Raw genomic sequence first — 22,164 nt, 5'->3', positions numbered from 1 at the left:
GGAGGTGGGGGGCTCTTGCGTTGGATCAGATTTGATGCTGTGTGTTGCCCTGAGGGCCGGCTGCGTGAGAAGTGACCGTGGGTCAGGATTGCTGTGGGCATATGGCAAAGTAACGGGAGCTCTCCAACAGCTCTTTAAAGCCCCTCTGCAAATGACCACCTTGCCCGTGTCCAGAGCTCTGTCCTCCTTTCTGCAGTCCAGGTTGGCGCTCGGCTTCCTTGTTTTGCTGGTTTAAGTGCAGTGCTTAAAGTATGTGGGGGCCAGCAGGGGGGCGTTGCAAGGGGTTGCAGACCTGGCCCAGTCAAAAAGTGTGTAAATTGTGTTGAGTCCCTGAGGGGCTCACTTTGAGCATTGTTTTAGCAAAGCTGTTGCTCCCAGGTTTTACACACACACACACACACACACTTTTTTCAGACCGCTTTAAATGTAATAATTCTTCTACTGTCATCTGACACTGCAACATAAACACACACCTCTGAAATCCCCTGCCTTTAGCAAGGCATCCAGGAGGGCACTTTATTTCAGCGGTTCTCAAAACTGTGGGTCGGGATCCCATTTTAATGGGGTCGCCAAGGGTTGGCAGCCTTGCTGGGGCCCAGGGCCAAAGCCAGAGCCCCATTGCCGAGGGCCAAAGCCTAAGGGCTTCAGCCCTGAGTGTGTGTGTGGGGGGGGCGCTCAGGTTCCAGGCCTCCTGCCTGGGGCTGAGGCCCTTGAGATTTGGCTTTGCGCCCCCCCCCCCCCCCCCGCGTCAAGAGCGGTGGGGCTCTGGCTTTGGTTTTGTCCCTGGCCCCCCTGCCCAAATAATGCCCAAATAAATCGGTTAGTCTTTCAGGTGCCACCGGACTCCTCATTGTTTTTGTGGACGCAGACTAACGCGGCTACCCCTCTGATCCTTGGCCTCCTGGGGTCGTGTAGCAATTTTTGTTGTCTGAAGGGGGTCGTGGTGCAATGACGTTTGAAAACCCCTGCTTTAATCGAATGGTCAGTTCATTGGTTTTGCCAATAGTATTTTGTGTTGACAGTTCTGGGATGCAAACGGGGACCCTCCTTTGACCCGTGTGCAGAGCGACTGTAGAACAGCAAACGTTGAGTGGACTTTCTGCTGCGTGGCTGGTCTAGCCTCTGAACAGAGCAGCTGGTTTTTTGTTTCTTTTTTAAATAAAAATAAAATCCCTCTGAATTTTGACTTGCAAAACAACTTGGCACCAGCACGGTGCAGGGGAGCAAATCAGGAAAGACCCCACCTTGCTCCCTTTTATATGGTTGCTGAGCCTGGATCCTGCTGGGGTGGGGGGGAGGAATGCAGTTTCTGGCTGGACCCAAGCAACAGACGCAGCTTTGCCTTGACACACCTGGCAACCAGATTCACCACCCAGGCTCCGTTCATTTCTAACTTGCTGAAAGGCTGGCAAAGTCGATTTATTGCCCCCTGGGGGGAGGGGAGGTGAGGCGCTCTTGTGCTTTGGCTAAAGACTTGTGAACATGGTGCTGTCACCCCCTGTGCGACAGTATTCGATCGCAGGGGGTCATGCATTTTTCTGGATCCCACAGGGAGGGGCACCTTATAAATACTCATTGTATCAAAAATTAACAGGCCTGGTCTTGAGCCATTATCTGCAGCATCTCCCTGGATCAGACTACATATTAGAATCATAGGAGAGTAGTTAGAGAGGGGAACAGATTCTGCTCTCGTTTACCCTGCTGGAAATCCAGCGTGACTTCAGTCGTGTTGCTCCAGATGTACGTCGGTGCAACCAAGTGCACAAGTCCATAGTGCATGGTAATTTTTGAAGTACTATCTGGCAGACTGCAGGGGGCGCATGTGAGGGATTTTTCTATTGCTTTAAAACATCATCATCTGTGTATCGGTCTCCTTTAAGGAGAATTTTAAAAAGAGGAAGGAAAAAATAAATTTGAATAAGCAAGCAGCGCCTGCGAAAACCCAGAGTAAGCTTTAATCGTCCAGGAAATCGACTTTTCCTGTTGACCATTCCCTTGCAAATTTTTAAAACGTAAGCTGTGAAGGGGTAGGGTGACCAGATGTCCTGATTTTATAGGGACAGTCCCGATATTTGGGGCTTTGTCTTACATAGGTGCTTATTATCCCCCACCCCCGTCCTGAGTTTTCACACTTGCTGTCTGGTCACCCTATGAAGGGGAGAGAGAATGCTGACAAACCTTGTGAGGAGGCTCAGGCCATGCGGGCCGAGGCATCACATATTTTGCCCTTGGTGGTGGTGGTGATTTATACTCAAAGCAAATTGCATTTAAAAAAAACCCAACAACATAAAGGCTCAGCAGTGTGTAGCGTTGTTGGGTTGCTATAGCAACAACAAGCCAATGCAGTTCTTTCTGTTGATGTGACTACCACGATGGCAGAGCAGAGGTGGGGAACAGGTGTAGACGGTAGTAAATAGTGTGTGAGCGGGAGGGGTCCCTCTGCTGGTTAGAATTAGAATGACCCAACTGTGTGTCATAAGCCCTATACTGAAAACAGCTGATGGCTCAGGCAGCTGGAGCTTGGGCGTATGGAGCGCAGGTGCCTTGAGTTTTCGCCCTGTTGCTGCTCATGAGTTCTGAATGGGTCTGTTTTGCAGCGTAGTGACCGCTCTGGCTGTGGAGGTGTGCATAGTGTGTCTATATAATGTCTGTCATCCACAATGGTGGAAAATATGATCAGAACATAGGACTGGAGGAAAGCCGTCAGTACCATCGTTACTGATTGAGCACCATGTGCTTTTTAGCTGGCACCAAAGAGAGAGGGCAGCTGGGCTCTTTGCTCTCGGACGCCAGGGCCAGATCCTCAGCTGGTGTAAATCAACCTTGCATGGACTTCCGTGGTGCCAGAGTGACGTACGTGAGCGGAGGACCTGGCCCTTTGCGCTTCAGATCTTCTCCAGAGACACCGTTAAGGGCGGGCTGAGCGCATCGGTGACCGGCTTTGGCTACTGCGAATCCCAGCAAGTTGTTAACTGCCGAGAGCCAAGCCTCTGGTTAGGAACCCAGAATAACTGGGCTGCACATCGCGATGGGGACAGGAGATCCTGCGAGTACTTTGCTTGGCTAATGAGGCCATTTTACTGCTTTGTCCCTTGTGAAACACATTGACTGGGTCTCCCTTTACCAGGAAAAGTCCCCGATGAGCCTTTTGTTCATTCGTATTCATTATTTATTTGTATTCTGCCAGCAGCTGCAGAGCCCAGCTGAGGTCCGGGGCCTACTGGGCCGGGCACGGCACAAACGTAGAAAAAGAGGTTCTCTGCCCCAAAAAGCTTCCGCTCAAAATAGAATGATTATTATCCCAGTTCTTCATCTGGGGGACCCGGGACCAGAGAGTCCCAAGGGAGATGTGGGAAATAAACCTAGATCTCCTGAGCGTTCGGTCGGAGCCTGACCTGCCAGGCCAACCCTTCCTTGCAGCTAAGGGGACCCCAGCCTGGGCCTCTGAGCAGAGAATGTCGTTAAACTGGAGCAAATCCGTCTCCGTTGAGCTGGGTGGGGTGTGAGTTTGTCGCTCTGCGTGACTTCTGGCTGAGGACAGTGGCCCGCTGATGCTGTGAGCTGTATGTGGATCGATCTTTTTAAATAACCAGGCTAGGTCCTGAAGTCTGTTCTCAAAGCCAATGGGAGTTTTGCCTGAATAAGGAGCAGCTGGCCCCAGAAGAACGTTGTAACCTTGTTCTGATGGTGCAACCGTGTCAACGCTGCTGGGAATTCTTATGTCTCCACATTCCGCCGTCCTTTGCAGGCCGTTAAGGACGGCTTCTCGGCCAATCAGAAGATGACCTTTAAAGGTCTGCGATATGAATTACATTATCATCTTGCTGCAAGGGTTACTTCTGTCTTGGCTTTCGGCTTGCCTGGGGACTCTTGTTACGTCTCTCCTCTATATGGCCCCGTCTGCTGCTCCAGCCCTGCTGCCCCCGGGTTGAGCGAGGGAGGCCGGCCGGCCGGCGTGTCGGAAAGGAAAGCGAGCTGGCAAAGCGGCACGGGTCGGTTACCATTCTGCGCCGGCAGTTATCAAACACCTCCCCTGCCGCAGATTCAATGTGAGAACTCAAGAGCAAGATGGCTCCTCTGGAGCTGGGGGGTGGGGGGCTGCGTGGGTCCAGGTGCAAAACGCGAAGTGCTCGGGGGCATGCCAAGCCAATAGAGGTGTCTTTTGGTCCCCCTAGGAGGGAAAGGGTGGAACCGGCCTGGTGGGGCACCGTGCCCTGAGCCAGCCTGCTGGTCCTGCCGCTGGCCAGCAACTCCTTCGGGTGCCCGGAGACAGGCACAAAACTCTGCCCAGTGAGGGGAGCAGGTCAGTCGGGGGGCACTGGGATGGGCCTGGAAAATCAGGGTGGTAGGTTTGCAGGGACTCTCCTGAGTGTGCCCTCACCACGATGTGGCAATGGGGCAGAGTCCGTACGAATGGCTGCAGACACAGGACCCCGCTGGGCTGGGGTGCCAGACGCCTGGGTATCCTACGGCGTGGCCTTGGGCAAGTCCCTTCCCCGCTCTCTGTCTTGTCTGCCGAGACTGACACCTCTGGGGCAGGGCCTGGCTCTTGCTATGTCTGTGCCGTGCCGGGGCTGCCGGGACACTGTTCATCTGCTGCGGCAGCCCCTCAGGTAGGGACGACCCAGCGAGCTGCGTGTGCACCGCAGGTCTGGGAGGCGCCGTTCTGCGCCCTCGTCCGCCATCCGATCACAGCTCTGACGCTTTGCAGAGCTGCTGGCTCAGCCCTGCTTGGCCTGTTCTAGTCCGAAGTGGCCTCGTTTGGTGCCAGTGAAAGTCGGTTGCTCCCTTCGCTGGCTGCTGGCAGGAGGGAACGCAGCAGAGACGCACTCCGCTGTGGCGTTTGGGAGGCAGGAGTGTCCGAAGAGCTCAGGCGAGCGGGTGCGTAGGACCTGCTGGGAGCCTGGCCCGTACTTAGCTTCCTAACCAGGAGCCGAGGGTTCCTGGAGTCTGGCCCGTGCTGTATGTTTGGCTTTTGAATTAGGATCAAAACTCTGCACCCGACGCTCCCACCCAGGAGGTTTGGAGCCTAGTATTTTGGCCCAGCAAACCTTCCCCGCCAAGCCCCTGGGGTGGGGAGGCAGGGCCACCCCAGGGCCCTTTGGCAGCTCTGCGATTCCCTCCGTTTGTGGTGAAAGCATTTCTGTCAATGGCCTTTCTGCCCAACGGGGCCAGCTAAGAACGACCATTCCTCTCAGTTGGGGCTGATGGTTCAGCCGTGTGACTCCACCTTCAGCCCCGTCTCCAGCGCTAGCCAGTTCTTTAGCTCGGCTTCAAACACCTTGAGTGCAGCGTTGACCGCCTTAATTTGCGCTGCTCCATGGCTGGCTAATGTCAGGCCGGTGTGAGATACAAGCTTGTCAAAACAGCCATGTCCTCGGTTCCTTCTCACACACCAAGGCTCACGGCTTCCTCCTGTGAATTCCTGTCCCCATTCACTCGTCAGGTCGCTGGGGCCAAGGTGGGGGTTGGCCTTACACCTCGGTTCACAGAGCCCACCAGGGGCTCGGGCAACGCCATTGACTTGGGTGGAGTTACTCCTGATTACACCACTGTGACCGAGGCAGAGTCGAGCCCCCACCTTGGCGTGGTGGAGCAGATGCTTCTAGCAATGTAGACGTCAGCAAGCGGGTGGATTTTCGTTGAGTTTGGTGAAATTTCCCTCTGTGGGTTTTCACCCTGAAGCACCTGCTTTTAGTGCGTATGGCCATCTCCCCCGGGACCTGCAGTGCCCAAGTTCAGGCAGCAGCAAGCCCCATGCCGTGCTCGGCCGAGGCACCGCCTTCGAGGAGCAGCGGAGAGCTCGGCCTCCGTGCCGTGGTCCAGCCAGCCTTGGCTTGTTGGCTTAGGGCCCCCCAGCGGGAAGGGCAGAGGGACCAGCTCATGCCACTCGAGGATAGAATTTCTTTCTCCCGCTTGCGATCTGGCCAGCCCAGAACTGCACAGAGACCTGGCCAGCTCCTTTTATGCTCAGCACCTCTTGGGATCAGGGCCGTTCGTTCTTGTACAGCAAGTGTTGCCAAGGTGCCACCCCTGTGGCTTTAGGCCTGTCGCTCTGTTATGATGCAGATTACGGTAGGGGCTGGGGAGCCAGTCCCTCCCCAAATCGCTCACAGGGTAAACACAGGCGTGGGAGGGAAGGTGGCTTGCCCAAGGCAGTGGTTCTCAACCAGGGGAACCTGTACCCCGGAGGTACGCAGAGCTCTTCCAGGGCCTACGTCAACTAATCTAGGTATTTGCCTAGTTTTACAACAGGCGACATAAAAAGCACTAGCGAAGTCAGCACAAACTACAGTTTCATACGGACCATGAGTGGTTTATACTGCTCTATATCCCATACACTGACATGTCAGTCCAATGTTTATATTCCAGTGGATTTATTTAATAATTCTATGGTAAAAATGAGAGGCAGCCATTGTTCAGTGACAGCGTGCCTGGGACACTTTTGTATGTTTGTCTGATTTTGGAAGCAAGTCGTTTTTAAGTGGGGTGAAACTTGGGGGTGCGCAAGACAAATCAGACTCCTGAGAGGGGTACAATAGTCTGGAAAGGTTGAGAGCCACTGGCCCAAGGCATCTGAGCTGGGAATAGAAGACAGGTCTCCTGGTTCCTAGTCCGGTGCCTTATCCATGGTTCACTCTATACCCCCCGATCAGAGGCATTTCCCTGGGGCCCGTGGGAAAGGCTAGAGCCCGCCTCCCGCATGGCACGTGCTGCACATCTGAGCTGGTGCCCTGCGCAAGTTCTCTACCCGATGAATGGGGAGCTGTGGCCTGGGGAGCGGGTGCGATTCCAGCCCGATGTTAACGCCTCTGCCTTTCCCTTTGCCCCCTTGCTCAGAGATGCCCTGTATCCAAATGCAGCATGGGACCTTGCCTCAGAGCGGAGGGCCCTGTGAGCGCTACCCGGCAGACTTCCTGACTCCCGAGCTCAGCAAGTTCACAATGGACCTAGTCAACACCGAGATCGCGGCCACCACCTCCCTGCCCAGCTTCAACACCTTCATGGAGAACTACAGCGGGGAGTTCGACACGTTCTTGTACCAGATCCCAGCCTCCAGCCAACCCACTTCCTTCAAACTCGAGGACTTCCAGGTATATGGCTGCTACCCCGGCTCCTTCAGCAGCCAGCTGGACGAGACCATGTCTTCGAGCGGCTCGGACTATTACGGCAGCCCCTGCTCCATCCCGTCCCCGTCCACCCCAGGCTTCCAGACCCCGCAGGTCTCGGCGTGGGAGAGCTCCTTTGGGCCCTACTCGCCCACTCAGAACTACGAGGGCATGAGGCCCTGGGCGGAGCAGCCGAAAAGCAACTCTTCCCAGCCAGCCTTCTTCTTCGGCCCCTCGGCTCCCAGCCCCGGGGTCCCCCAGAGCCCCCTCAAGGTGCCGCCGGCCGCCGCGCACCGGCTGGACGCTGAGGTCTTCGCGCTTTCCCAGAGCTCCCCGGTGGGCTTTTCCGGCCTGTCCCTGGGCCAGGCCTCCCCGCACTTGGAGAGCCCCGCCTTGATGGATGGCTCCCTGTCGCCGGCCAAGACACGCAGCCCCGGGGCCAACGAGGGGCGCTGTGCCGTCTGTGGAGACAACGCCTCCTGCCAGCACTACGGCGTCCGCACCTGCGAGGGCTGCAAGGGCTTTTTCAAGGTACGGGGCCGGGGGTGGGGATGTGGGGCCAGGGGAGACCCAGGGCAATGCCTGAGAACCCACAGAGCCAATGGCCGCTCGCCAGCAGGCAGGCCCACAACCTCCCCACTCTGCCCCCAGCGCATGGCTGGTCTTGCTCCCAGATGGGCCCCAGAATCCTTTGCAGCCAGCGCAGAGGATTCTGGGATGTGGGTGGGGTCCCTGAGGGAGCCCCGATGGATGTGCTGAGTGAAGGAGTCTGTGGGTTTCCTCTTGGCCATTCTGCATGGGGCGAGCCCCTGTGCGCCCCTGACTAGGCTTGGCTTGGGGGAGTGGGGGGGGCAGAGTGTTGTGCAGAGAGCCGTCACCAAGGCCCCCGTTATGCAGAGCACCGGCCTCCGTGCGCAGCCTCAGGGGGCTCGGGCCGGGCCCAGAACCCCCAGCCACGTGGGAAGATCTTGGTGGCTCTGGTGGTTTCCCTCCCTTTCCCCTCACGCCCTTGGGCCCCGATTCAGAACGTTACACACGTGGGGAGGGGGAAGCCTGGCATAGCTTGTGCATTGGGGGCAGGGCTGGGGGATGAGCCTCGTGGCCCAGGGTCTCCAAAGCGGCTAGTGATTCTGGCCCAGCACCAGGCGCCTCAGGGAGGCCTCGGGTTGTGCTGAGATCCAGGCCCCTTCGGGGAGCAGCTGCGGTCCCTGCGCCGTGCAGCGCTGGCTCTTTGCGGGGGAGAGAAGCCGTGTCTCGGGCGGGGAGGATGGCGCCGAGTCCCCGGGGTGGGGGGCAGGGCAGGGGAATCGGGGCCCAGCGGGAGCGACCACTCAGACCAAGAGCAGGCAGTCGAGTCTCCCCCTGTCCCTGCCTGCAGATGGACGTGTGCAGGTGTGGCTGGCTGTCCGGGCGCCCCCCCGGAGAGCAATGTGTTTCCCTCCCCCTCTCGTGTCCTGGGAACATGGCTCCTCAGATGTGAAACTGGAAACTAGGCGCCGTGGGGCGGGGACGCTGCTATAAAAATACTAGGGGGACAGAAGGGCTTTTGTTCCGTCCGGGCCCGGCTCTGGGCACCCGGGATCTCGCTCTCCCTCTTCGCCGGAGGCTGATGCGCTCCCTTGTTTCTCCTCCTCCATGCAGCGCACGGTGCAGAAGAACGCCAAGTACATCTGCCTGGCCAACAAAGACTGCCCTGTGGACAAGAGGCGGCGGAACCGGTGCCAGTTCTGTCGTTTCCAGAAGTGCCTCGCCGTGGGCATGGTCAAAGAAGGTACAGAGCTCGACACGTGGTGTCCCTCTGCCAGGCTGGCTCTAGCTAGGCCGGGGCTTAGGGAAAATCCCTGGGTAGTGACGGCGCCGGCTGGAGAGCCGGAGTTGTGTCCAGCCCCCATAACAAATCTCGTGTGTTCCTGGCAGCTGAGCCCTGACTCCTGCTCTTCCCGTCCCGCTGCCGGTACACCGCGCTGCTCCTTTGTCCCCAGGTGTATGGACGTCCAGGCCCAGTCTCGTGCTGCTGTTTTCTTACAGCTCCCACCAATTTAGCATCGCTCGCGCATGCTCGCTTGCCTTTCCGTGGCTGTGATTCCAGGCTGGATCCAGAACAGGATGGGCTGGGGGTGGGGGAGACGTGGCTGGAATCTCACAAGGAACACAGTAGCTGTTCTTGCGAGACTTGGACACTAGTGGGTGGACACATCATCACAACCATCTGATCTCCCCAGATTTCCCAACATTCTAGGGGCAAACTTTTGTCAGCCCCCGCCCAGCCCAGCCCCCAGCCCCTGTGTGTGCCTGCAGCCAATCCCCAGCCGTGCGCATGGATCTGTTTGTGCATGCCGTTCCCCTGTGTTTTTTGCAGCCGCAACCAACCAGGGACGGGATGTGCAGGGAGCCGTCCCCACCCTGCTGAGTCTCTTCCCCGCCCCAGTGTCCCGTTTTCTCTGGACATGGCTCGCTCCTCTCCATGGCGCGCTCGGTTCCAGCGGCGGTTAGGTAGCATTGCTTTTGCCAATGCTTGATGTGCCGGGGCAGCTTATGTGTGGGGCCAGGGGGCCGCTTAGAGCCATGACGGCTTGTCCATTGCAAAGGGCCAAACCTCACGCTCAGACGGTAACGTCCAGCCCCTGCTGCCCTGAGCCAGGTTCGCTCTGCGCCACCTACCCGCTTCCTCTGCCTGAGCCGCGTTCTCCTTTCCTCTCTCCCCAGTGGTCCGAACGGACAGCCTGAAGGGGCGCCGAGGTCGGCTCCCATCCAAACCCAAGCAGGCCCAGGACGCCTCCCCCGTCAGCCTCATCACGTCGCTCGTCAGGGCGCACATCGATTCCGTACCCAGTGCCACCAAGCTGGACTATTCAAAGGTACCTGCCGCTCGCAGCCAGGGGCCAGGATCCTAGGGCTCCCGGAGCAAGGGCGCCTCCGAGGGCTGGCTCCCTGCCACGTGTCAGCAGAGCTTTGGGGGGCGAAGCCCTAGGGCCTGTGGGCAGTTAGAGAAGGGATCCTGGAGCCCTCGCCATCCATAAAAGGACGCGAGCTCCGGCGCTGTACGACTGGGGCAGCATGGTCTGCTGGTTAGTGCGCGGGGCACACGAGTTCTCTTCCCAGCTCTGGGAAGGCAGTGTTCCCCAGTGGTTAGAGAGCTAGGAGGCAGGACTCCTGGGTTCATTCCCCAGCCGTAGGAAGGGAGAGTGAGTTGGAGCAGAGCACCAAGTGGCAGGATTCGGAGGTTCTGTTCCAGGCTGTGCCACCTCCTGTCTGTGCCTAGCTTGTCCCATGGGGCCAGCCGTGCCCTGCCTCACTACAGGGCTCCCTGTGGCTTGGGAGGTCTCAGGCTCTTGGAGGAAAGCAGCACAGTGCTCACGGGGCCGTCTGTGCTGACCACACACTCAGGCTTACCTGACCCAGTCAGCTTCCCCACATGCACACAGGGTATCTAGCACCTAGCCCTGGCTGCAGGACTCCTGGGTTCTCTTTTGGGCCCTAGGAGGTTGTGTTGTCTAGTGGCTAAAGGGGGCTGAGAGTCAGGACTCCTGGGTTCTCTGCCCAGCATTCTGCACCCAGATGGATTTGTCTGCAAATGAATCCCACCAACTGTGTTTCTGAGCCTGTCATTGAATTTATCCCGGAGCTGGAGCTCTGGGCTCTGACCTCGGCAGTGAAATGCCGGTTGGACTGGAGGCTCAGGGACCAATCCAGCTCCTTTCATCCAGGGAGCGCCGTGACCTTCAGAAACAGTAAACCATTAACCCCCCCAACGCCCCAGCGACTTAGGGACGATCCCCATTTTACTTGGGGGAAACTGAGGCAGGGCAGTGCAATGAATTGCCCAAAGTCACAGATTAAGCCAGTAGCAGAGAACCCAGGAGTCCTGACTCCCAGCCCTCCTCCCTTTAACACTAGGCACACTCCTTCCTGCAGCCCAAACGAGAACCCAGGAGACCTGTAGTCGGTGCTGGGGGCAGCAGAAAATGCCCAGGCCCAGATGTGTGCGGGTTCCTGTCTTTCTGCTGCCCATGCATTAACCTGGAGGGTGTACGATGGCTTTGAGAGACGCAGCTCCGGCCGCTCTCCCGGGACTCGTACTGCAATGAGTAGCTGCGCGGTCCGAGGCCCGGCCTGCGGGAAGCTAACCCTGCCCATGTGCTTGGCAGTTCCAGGAGTCTCTCTCCTACCAGTTCGAGAAGGAGGACTGCGTGGATGTGCAGCAGTTCTACGACCTGCTCACCGGCTCCATGGATGTGATCCGCAAGTGGGCGGAGAAGATCCAAGGGTTCCAGGAGCTCCCCAAGGAGGATCAGGACCTGCTTCTGGAATCTGCGTTCCTGGAGCTCTTTATTCTGCGGCTGGCCTACAGGTAACTACCGCTCTGCTCCGTAACCCGCCCAGCCCTGTCCAGAGCCAGGTGGCCGCTGGACACCGAGATTAGAGACACGGGATGGTGATGTGGCAGCCTGGGTCGGTGGATGGGCACAGAGATCAGGACCTTGGGCAAAACCATCTACCATTAGAGTTTCAAAGGAGGCTGTTGCTCGGGTCATCCCCTCCACTCGGACAGCCCAGCTCAGTGGTTTGAGCATTGGCCTGCTAAACCCAGGGTTGTGAGTTCAATCCCTGAGGGGGCCATTTAGGGATCTGGGGCAAAAAACTGTCTGGGGATTGTTCCTGCTTTGAGCAGGGGGTTGGACTAGATACCTCCTGAGGTCCCTTCCAATCCTGATATTCTATGATTGGTCCTGTGGTGCCAGAGTCTCTGAACGTCAGACCTGCTGCGTAGGGCCCCTAGTGCCTGGCTAACTGGGCCGGGATCCTGGCTGTTGTCACCGGTACTCCCTTCTGCTCAGGCTCCCTCTGTTACATCTCTGGTTTCTGCTCTGCCCCTGCTCCCTGCCCCACTCCCAATCTGCTGCCGGCAGAGCCCCTGGCCTGCCCTCCGTTCTCTCCTGACCAGGTGCGGCTCTGTCCTGTCTCTTGCAGGTCGAAGCCAGAGGAAGGAAAGCTGATCTTTTGCAACGGGGTGGTGCTTCACCGGATGCAGTGTGTGCGGGGCTTCGGGGAGTGGATCGACTCCATCCTCGAGTTCTCCCAGAGCCTGCACCGCATGAGCATCGACGTCCCCTCCTTCTCCTGCCTCACAGCTCTCGTCATCATCACAGGTGGGGCGGCTTTGCACGGCTGCCGGGGGAGGGATGGGCAAGTCTGGTCACTGGACTGGGAGCCAGAGGGTCTGATCCCAGCTCGGACACGGGCTCCCTCTGTGGCATTGGGCTGGGGGGTTATTGCACTACTCACGCTGGGGGGGCGGTAACACTAGGAGAGCCTTCTGCAAGCTGTGACCGGGGCCTCGGTGGGGTGGGGGGTTCGTGCTGTGGGAGAAGGCTCAGGAACTCTAGGCGAGTTGGTTTCCTCCAGCTCTCCGCTCCCCCGCTCTGCTCCTCGAGGGGCAGAATTCGCTCTGACCATTATTAACTTGCAGGAGTGACTCCTGATTTCGGCACAATATGAGCCTCCTTAGAGGGGCCTGATTTCCGCACCCCCCGTCCGAGAACCAGGCCCCGGGAAGATCTCGGGGGGGGGGGGGGCACCCCAAATCTCTAGGCAGGCCTGGACAGTTAGGCCTGTTTGGATCCCAGCAGCCCCGGAGGCTGCAGGCGGGGGGGGCCGAGGCTCTGTCAGGATCTGCTTGTCTCTTTAAACCAGGCTTCCAGCACAACCCGGCTCGATCAGCAAGGCATGCTGGGGCCCTAGAGCCTGTATAGACTCCTGCCCTTTTCCCAGCATGCCTTGCCATAGCCTCGAATTCCCAGGGGCCCGCTGCGAACTACAGTTCCCAGAATGCCTTGCTGCTCGAAGAGGGTTTTGTGTTAAAGGGTGCAGAACGTTCCCCTCAGAGATTGTCTGCTCTTCGGGGTGGATGAGACAGGCCAGGGGTTGGGGGGCTGTTCAGGAGGCAGCAGCAGGAGCAAAAGCCTGCTTTGCCATGGCCCGGCTGTGCACACAGCGCTATAGGATCTAGGCCGGGCCGGGAGTGACCGCCCCTCTCCTCCTTTCCAGACCGCCACGGGCTGAAGGACCCCAAGAAAGTGGAGGATCTCCAGAACCAAATCGTCGGCTGCCTTAAGGACCACGTGACGTCCACCACGAGCGAGCAGACCCGCCCCAACTGCCTGTCCAAGCTCCTGGGCAAGCTGCCGGAGCTGCGCACCCTCTGCACGCAGGGCCTGCAGCGCATCTTCTACCTGAAGCTGGAGGACCTGGTGCCGCCCCCTCCCATCGTGGACAAAATCTTCATGGATACGTTGCCCTTCTGAGGGGGGAGCAGCCCCCCGGGACCCGTGAGGCCCCTGCCATGGGGAGCTCGCTCGCTTTATAAAACGGGAGTTTTGACGGATACGTCTCCCCCCTGAGCGGAGGGGGTGGGACGATCAACGGAGCATTTCCAGAGACCGGGGGGGCGAGCCCCACAGCCAGCCGGGATTTCGGGGACTTGTCGGAAGTGGGCAGAGCCCTTCACACCTCCTGGTGGCTGACCCGCGCTCGGCCTCCGCATCCCGTCTCGTGTACCAAACCCGTGGATCGCGACGTATTTCTCTGTGGAGAACCCCGATGTGCCTTTAAGGTGATGCACTCAGACGCCCAATAGCCCTGTGCCCACAGCCCCGGCTCTGTACTCACCGCTTGCCACAGCTGGCGCTTCACCACGCTGGGTAGGAGGGGCTGGTCCTGAGACAAACGCAGGGGTGCCCTGCCCTGCCCGCCTGCTGCATCCTGCGGCCAGGCAGGGATGGTGCCGGGAGCGGGCTCCTCCGTCCCCAGCTGCCAGAACCAAGCAGTTTCCAGACCCTCCCAGCGGCTTCTTGCCTCCCTTGTGCTTTTGCAACGCTGCCCAGGGAGCGACGGACACGTGCCGTGGACGTGGCACATGGGATGCGTCCCGCCTGTCCGCTGCAGATACGTCTCTGTAAATAGAGGGGGTTTAAACCTTGTAAATACGGCTGAGAACTGCAGAGGCAGCGAGAGACGAGAAGGGGCACTGGGAAGGCTGGGAGGGAGACGCCTATTTTGTTCTATCTGCTGACAACCACGTGGCTTTCTGTGCCTGGGAGGGCTTCCTCTCTCGTTTTGGCCTTTTCCTGTATATAAACTTGTACGTAAAACAAAAAATCAACATTTATATTTGTGTATTTTTTCGGGATTTACCATATGTGACTTTTTTCTGATTAATATATATTTAATATATTGAAATAAAAAACATCCTGGTAGCCGTACCTCTCTCCCGCTTGTGCCGTACCGCTGCGGCTGGCAGTGGGGATCGTGCAGAGACGCTGGCAGGTTTGGGGCCGCGGCTCCATTGCGCTGGGCCCTGTACGAACTGTATGTTGGGGAGGGATACAGAACCTCCTGCTTCAGGGTGGAAGCTGGTCTCTTTGGGAGCGGGACGAGGCCTCGCAGGGGGGCAGATGGATCGCACGCCTGCCAGCTGGGGGGTGTCCCGCCCCTTCCCCTGCGGTTGCTGTCGGAGATGGGACACTGGACGGACCTTGGGCGCTGATCCAGATGGTCTGAAGTGTCCCCAGATCCTGTTCTCGGGGACACAGCAGGACCAGTGGCGTCTGGCCCGTGTTCTAAAACGACTTCCCGTGGGCTGGAGGATGTCCCAGCTGTTCTGGTGGCTGACAAGCCGAGATTTACGTCCAGCCCCGCCCTGAACGGTGTCTCCTGCTGGGCTCTTGGCAGGAGCTGGGAGCTCCAGATCAGAGCTGAGCTCCTGACTGCTGCTGGCGATTGGCGGGCAGCACCGTCTCCGGCTGGTCGGTGGGGCTGACGAAGTGGCGACACAGGCTGCCCTGGCTGGCAGCCTGGCACAGTCGCTCCTTTCACATCCCCCTGGTGTAAATGCAGGGGGGCCTGGGCTGCCCTTTCTGGGGATCGAGCCCTGGAGACTGACCCCCTGCGCAGCTCCAGCACGGGCCTGTCCTGCCCCAGGAGAGCTCTGCCCATGTGTCTCAAACCTCCCCTGCTGGGGCCAGCTTGATGTTTAGTTCCCACGGCCCTTTGGGTCCCAGACCGGCCGGCAGTGGGGCTAGCTGGGCCGAGAACCCTCATGACTTGTTCCACCCAACAGCAATGGCTAGCCCGCTGGCTTCCCGGCCCATCAGCGAGTTACTGAGCGGCCGAACCCAGGGCAAGCCCGGCCTGTGGATCAGCTGGCTCCCACGCCGTCCGCCTGCCTGGGCTCGTGACGCACGAGTGACCGTGCACCCGTGGCCTGCAGCCTCTGGTGATCAGCCGCAGCATTCGCAGCGCTGAATGGCGGCGGCCTGGCAGCGGAGCAGGAGATGAATCGGAGCCGTGCAAGGCCTCTGGCGGGGCCCCGGCTCAGCGCTGCGTTTGGGCCGAGGCTCCCCTGCAATCCTGCACGGTCTGTAACAACCGCCCGCCCGGCCGAGGGGCTCCGATTTCAGCTCAAGCCGGGCCGTAGGAACAGCTTGGACAGTGGGCCCATGTGGAAACTCTGATGCCCTTGGACGGTAACGAATATCCCCGGGCGGCTGCGGCGGGCTCGGCACCTGTCTCGCTGTTGATTTGTTCTCCCTGAAATAGCCTGGGAATCTCGATCTCCCCCGCCCCCCTCGCTCCAGCTGCAATGATTCCCTCTCTGGCGGGGCTCCCGCTGGCCGCCGAGCTGGGCCCGGCTTTGCCGGGTTGCCCAAAGGCGGGCGTTTAAGTGCCGGGAGGCAGAGGCCGGAGCCGGGCTGCAGTGGGGGGTCGTGCGCGGGTCTGACTTCCTGCTCTGTCCCCGGAGCGGCCTGAGGAGCTGGGGAACCTGGCACAGCCGAGCGAGCACCCGTGGGCACGGACCGGTCCGGCCTGGCTGCCTTGGCCTCCCCCGCCCAGAGCAGGACACGCTGAGGTCCCCCAAAGATTAGTTGTGGGTGCCCAACCGAGACGCCGGGGCTGCAAAAGTGCAGAGCCCTCCCCAGCGCCACATGAAGGCACTGGCCTAGAAACGGGGGCTCAAGCTGGGGGCCCCCCCGGGACTGTCAGCCCAACCCAGCCCCTCCTCCACCCCCATTCGTGAGGATTAATTGACAGGGGGGACATCACGGCAGATCTGTCTCGCTTTGGGTCCACCCACTGCAAAGCAGCCAGGCTCGGCGTGTGTCATGCTGCGCTCGTTTGAGCTGTAATCTGGGTGTGATGGACCATCCCTCGGGAGCCCCTGGGGGTAGAGCCCTGCCCAGAGGCTGGGTGCGTGGCTGGGCCTTGGCTCCTCTGGCACGCTTGGCTGGGGCTTTGTGCATGGGGCTGCGTTACCTTCCCGCTGCATGTCTGGCACTGTAGGTGCGGCTGCCCACCCGCTGTCTGCTCTCAACGTGTTGTGGTGCTGTGTGGCTGTTGAGTAGCTGGAATGTTCCACCCCAGACGGGGCTGCATTTCAGCACTGGGCGAGCAGTTCCCTTGGGGTGTTGCTGTGGGATGGTTAAACAGCGGCCGTGTCCCACCCCAGAGGTGGCGTCTCACCAATGCCACGTGAAGTGCCCCCCCCCTTACAAAACTGGGAGCCTGCGGGCTGAAGAGTGCTGGACTGGCAGTACTGCGTCACTCATGGCACGGCAGCGAGCCTGGGAATAATGGCCTCCTTTGATGCGGTGAAGCCTGCGATCGCGGCCTGAGGCATCCTGCTGCTTGGGGCCAGCTTCGTGGGCACGGAATTTTCCATCTGAATCCTGGGCCGCTGACTCGGGCCGGGCCAAGCGGCACATGGACAGTAACTCCATTGAGGCTCCCGCAGAACAGTGTGTGTGTGTGTGGGGGGGGGTGACAGCAGGAGGAATAAACCAGCCACCACCCCCAGCACATCTGACCCATATTGCAGCCCTGTGTCACCTTCTCTGGGTGTGACGGGGGGGCCCACAGGGCTGATCCTGGGCCCAGGGAGCCGCTCACGGGAAGCAGGCAGAGAGGAAGGTGAGCAGGGTGTTGGCTTTAGAAGTGGTTGAGCGGGAAGAGCAGGTTCCTAAGCAATCAGGACACCTGGGTTCTCATCCGTGAGCTGGGAAAGCGCATTGCTGGTGACAGAGCAAGGGGACTAGGAGTCAGCACGCGGGGGTCTAATGGGTCAGAGCAGGGGGGGCTGGGAACCAGGACTCCTGGGTTCTATCCCAGCTCAGGGAGGGGGGTGGAGTCTAATGGGTTAGAGTAGGCGGCTGGAAGCCAGCCAGGACTCCTGGGTTCTCGCTCTAGCTTTACAATAGATTTTCATTGTGACCTTGGTCAAGTCTCTGTGCCTCCATTTCCCCACTGAGCGGTGGTTGGTTGTACCCCCTCTGCCTCCCAGGCTGAAGCTGCAGCTACTCATGGAGGTCGCTGGGTGAACGCCGGGCAGCTGTGAAGAGAGACCAAATGCTGACAAACTGCCTCCCGTCCCTGAGCCTGGGGCTGAAACGGCTGCTGCTTGGCGAAGATGAAAGTGGAGGTGTGACATTCCCGCCCGCCGTCCCGCGTGATCTGTCCATACTGCACTGGGGTGGAAGCTGGACTCCTAGGCGAATGCCCGGGGGGCCAGCCTGCCCAGATGGCCATGGGACATTTACACCCGTGCTCAGACGTCTGCTCCCCCCTTTCCCGGGGGAACGGTCCCCCCATAGGCGGGGCTTGGGGCAGTGTCCCTGCTGCCAGGCCAGCACAAAGAATTCCAAAATGGAGCAATGGCGTTTTGCACCTTCCCCGTGGAGATCTCCAAGCACGAGCCCAATCCTGCTCTCGACTACACCAGGGTAAAGCCAGAGTGACTCCGCCGGCTGCAAGGGAGTTCCTGCGGCTCGGGAGCAGCATCTGGCCCTTGACACCGATTTGTCCCAGCACTTCTCCGGCCGGGGGATTGTTAGTAACGCGTTTTTACGCACCGTTCCGAGAGCATTCTGCAAAGGGGCCCGTTGGAAGCCCTTTGGGACAGGGACGGTCGTGTTCTGTGTTTGTGCAGCGCCCAGCACCAGTGTGTCGTCCTAGGCACTACCGTAGTGGATAGCTCAGTGGTTTGAGCATTGGCCCCCTAAACCCAGGGTTGTGAGTTCAATCCTTGAGGGGGCCATTTAGGGATCTGGCGCAAAATCAGTACTTGGTCCTGCTAGTGAAGGCAGGGGGCTGGACTCGATGACCTTTCAAGGTCCTTTCCAGCTCTATGAGATAGGTATATCTCCATATATTATGTACAGTGCCTAGCACGGGAGGGGCCTGGGACCGACGGGGGGCCTGGGTGTGGCCAATTATCACCATTCTACCCCTGGGGAGATGGAAACATAAAGAGGGGAAGGCACTATGGTCACACAGCAAGTCCATGGCAGAGCCGGCGCGTGCCCCATTTGCTGGACTGTGCCGAAGAATAAGAACAGAAGAACGGCCGTACTGGGTCAGACCAAGGGTCCATCCAGCCCAGTATCCTGTCTGCCGACAGTGGCCAATGCCAGGTGCCCCAGAGGGAGTGAACCCAACAGGTAGTGATCAAGTGATCTCTCCTGCCAGCGTCAATCCGGAGTGACTCTTTCAGACTCATTGCGGTTACGCTGATTTTTACAGCAGTCAGTCAGGGACGCAGAGATGACGTAACTTCCCTAAGGTTATGCAGCAAAACCAGGAGTCCTGGCTCCCAGAGCACTGCTCGAACCACTCAGCAGCGGCCGCACTGCCTTGCTGGAAACACCAATGAGGGAAACGCCTCTCAGCAGCGTGAACCCATGTTCCGAAATCATAACCCTTCAAAACTAACAAATTAATTCATTTGGGGGCTGGTCATTTCCCTGCTGGGTTTTGAGCCCCAGGAATCACATTTTCAAGTTTTTTTTTTTTTTTTTTTTTTTGCAACCACGCGAGCTAGAAACGTTCTCTCTTTAGGAATGGAAGCTGAGATGCTCACATAATCGCCTGACTCCAGGAGGTGGGGGCTGAAGGAAAACTGGCAATATTGCCAGGCGCACAATGAAAGGCCAGAGTTGGCAATGCTGGCCTCTAACCTGGAGCAGAGGATGGTGGGCATCGAGAGATGCCAGGGAATTAATTAGTGTGATCTTTAGCGTCTCGGAGCCAGGCACGCCCTGGGAGACAGCTGCGTCGGGATCTGCCGTAGGGTGCGTGGCTCCTTTCCAAGTCTGTGGAATCTTTCTCCATCTGGGATTTTTATCCTTAATGTCCCCCTCCTCCCCGCTGTGTTTCTTTGTCACTGGCGGCTGAGATCGATCCCGTGGGGACAGTCTTGGCATCCTGACTGGCTAAAGTGGAGCATCCCGGGGAGCCACTGGGACCGGTATTCGTAGGGGCTGGGGCTTTGGGGACTGCTCTCTGCTCCAGACAGGACCATCTCCTCCTGGAGGTGGGAATGACCCTGATTGCTCGCTTCCTGGATGGGCCTGAGGGCCCTCCGCCAGCCACACTGCCTAGCAGCAGGCCCCCTGGGCCGTGCACAGGAGGTGTCTACAGCAGGTGGGGTGGGAGAGGGGTGTGTGTGGGGCTCTCTCTCTAGGCCTGGTTAGCGCACTCAGGGGAGGGGAGCGGTGGCCATGAGCGAAGAGCGCGTTCCCATCACCCCTGTGCAAAGGACCGAGATGTTGGCTGGCGTAGCACTGAAGTGGTGTGTCAATTATTGCTCGTTACGTGTGTTATCATAGCAGCTGGGAGGCTCAGGCTTGGGCCAGGGCCCCATTGTGCAAGGCGCTGTACAAACCCAGACCAAAAAGCCCCCCACTTCCAATCTCCACTCAGGCCACGAGACAGATGGGGATGTCCACGGAAAGAAGGAGACAAATTGGCCGGCACACTAGCCTGCCGCCTCGGGATCCCCAGCTGGCTGGTGGCCCCTAACCATTGGCAAGTTTTTTCTGGCTGCCGGGCCGAGGACAGTTGTGAGGAGAGGCTGAAGGAGGAGGAGTGAGTTGTGCAGATGTTTCTGGGGAGCACCGAGGGGAGTTCCACCCAGGCCCACGGAACGGGCTGTGTCTGACTGCAGTCAGGTCCGGCCTCCGGCGTGCGCCAAGCAGAAGAAGCGCATGTTGGATGGACGCTTCCCGGCTCCATTTCCCAGTGGCCTCCATCTTGCTGCCCTTGCATGAGTTGTAAGAACACCCAGCGATGTACAAAAGCCGTCTGCCCCCCCCGCCCCACATCCACCCCTCTATGTTGCAAGGGGAATAACTGGCCCATAGAACAAATGTTAATGAATCTACCAAAGGCCCGCACCAAACAACAGGAGCATTGAGATGGGCTGGAATAAACAGCCGGCCTCTCACCAGCCGGGAGACAATGGCGGGTCTGTTTTGTATTGATCGTTAATTTCCCAAACGACAATAGTCAAAGGGGATGTGACGTAGCCGCCGCGGTGGAATCCCAGTGTGCGTTTTCCAGCACTGAATGCCGGGCGTTCTTGACTGCGTGGGTTTCGGAAAACCTTGTTCACCGGGAACACAAGAGCCCCCTTGCTGGTGCTTTGCGGCCTGTCAAAGTTCCCACTGCATCTGGGCTGTGGCCCCTCCTGGGCCGGCGCCTTGTTCCATCACCCGCTCCCGCCAGCTGGGCGTTCTGCTCCATGCCGCGCGCCCCAGCGCCTCTCTGTGCCCCCGCACGGGGCAGGAGGACCATGACCCTGTCCTCTGCCTGATGGCAAACGGGGTCGCGGCCTTAGCTCCATGGCCTGCTGGGCTCCCTCCTGCTCTGACTGTCCCTGGGCCACGTGCTGAGGTGGCTGTCAGGTGAGGCGAGCTCCCCGCCCTCCGGCAAGGCAGCTGGGCCATGAAGCGCCGTGGGCTCGGCCACCCGTGCCCTGGGAGCAGGTGGGGTTTGAGGCAGAGAGAAGGAGGCTGCTTAGAGCAGGAGCTTGGGGTCAGAAGGACACGTGGGGGGGCTGCTCTCCTGCCGTAGGCCCAGGGAGGGGCCTGGGGAAAGGCTGCAAGATGGGCGGGAGTGGTGCAGGGAACCCTGCTGTGCTTGCTCCAGGGTCCCTGGCCCGGGCTCTAAGGAAGGTGGGCAGCCCCGGGCGCAAGGGGCCGCAGGGTGCCCGAGCCTGGGGCCCCAGCGGGAGGTTGCTGGACGAGAGCTGGGTTTACCGATGTCTTGCTCGCTCCGAAAGGGAGGGTGGGGCTCTCTGATGCTGGCAGAGCGCCTGGCAAGAGTGGAGGTCAAACACCCCAAAGAGGGAAACTGAGGCACAGAGCACCAGGTCCCGAGGCAATCCTGTCGCAGCATCTCCTCCTCCTCCTCCTCCGGCAACATGTCTGACGCCTGGACTGTGAGCGCCGCGGGGCGGGGCCTGGCTACTTGGCTGAACAGCCCCCAACCCAACAGGGCCCTGGCTGGGGCCGCCAAGGCGCTGCCGTGACAAATAAACTCTGCAGGTGCCTTCACAGCAGCAAGGCCCTGATCATTTCCACACCCTTCCTCGTCAGCCCTCTGGCTGCAGCAGGGAGTCTCTGACCTGAGTTTGAACAGAGGCCCAGAGAGAAGGGAGGAGACCTGCCTTGCCCAAGGACATGCCTTTTCCCTGCTTTCTACGGATGCCACCGTTAGTCCCTGTGGACTCGCCACCTCGCTCGGTGTCCGAGCCGGGGTCGAGCCCAGGGAAAGCAGAAGCAGAACCCTAGGCTACAGTCCCTGCGGGAAGGGAGCCCCTGACACAGGGACAGCTCTGACTGACGGACGCAGCCTGCAGGGCAGCTGGCACCAGACCCCTCGGGCACGCAATGGGCCACGTGCTCAGCTAGTGTAGATGGGGTAGCCATTGCAGCAGGGCTGATTTGCACCCGCTGGGGGTCCGGCCCCCTTGACTCCAGTGGAGCTCCGGCTGATTGACGCCAGCTGGGGGTCCGGCCCCATTGACTCCAGTGGAGCTCTGGCTGATTGACGCCAGCTGGGGGTCCGGCCCCATTGACTCCAGTGGAGCTCCGGCTGGGGTCTGGCCCTACGTTACACAGCAGCATCGGCTTCTTGGCAAGATTCGAGCTGGGTGGCTGCGTCTCAGTCGCTGCTGGGGGTGGGTCTCTGGGAATCGCATCCCGGACGCCTCCCTTCACTC

General features: G+C 59.4%; 1 protein-coding gene across 1 annotated transcript in view; it reads left to right on the top strand.

Moving 5' to 3' along the window:
- NR4A1 (nuclear receptor subfamily 4 group A member 1) overlaps positions 1 to 13,414 on the top strand; it is a 68,895-nt gene extending 55,481 nt beyond the window's left edge. Inside the window, 6 exon segments of the mRNA XM_065419483.1 lie at positions 6,841 to 7,640; positions 8,751 to 8,880; positions 9,816 to 9,967; positions 11,258 to 11,460; positions 12,081 to 12,259; positions 13,158 to 13,414. Of these exon segments, the coding sequence (XP_065275555.1) occupies positions 6,841 to 7,640; positions 8,751 to 8,880; positions 9,816 to 9,967; positions 11,258 to 11,460; positions 12,081 to 12,259; positions 13,158 to 13,414 (1,721 nt within the window).
- Positions 13,415 to 22,164: the final 8,750 nt, after the last annotated feature.

This window comes from Emys orbicularis, chromosome 19 (genome assembly GCF_028017835.1).
Source record: "Emys orbicularis isolate rEmyOrb1 chromosome 19, rEmyOrb1.hap1, whole genome shotgun sequence".
NCBI classification, from domain to species: domain Eukaryota; kingdom Metazoa; phylum Chordata; order Testudines; family Emydidae; genus Emys; species Emys orbicularis.
Note: the sequence above shows the minus strand (reverse complement) of the source record. Positions and strands in the feature narration are given on the sequence as shown.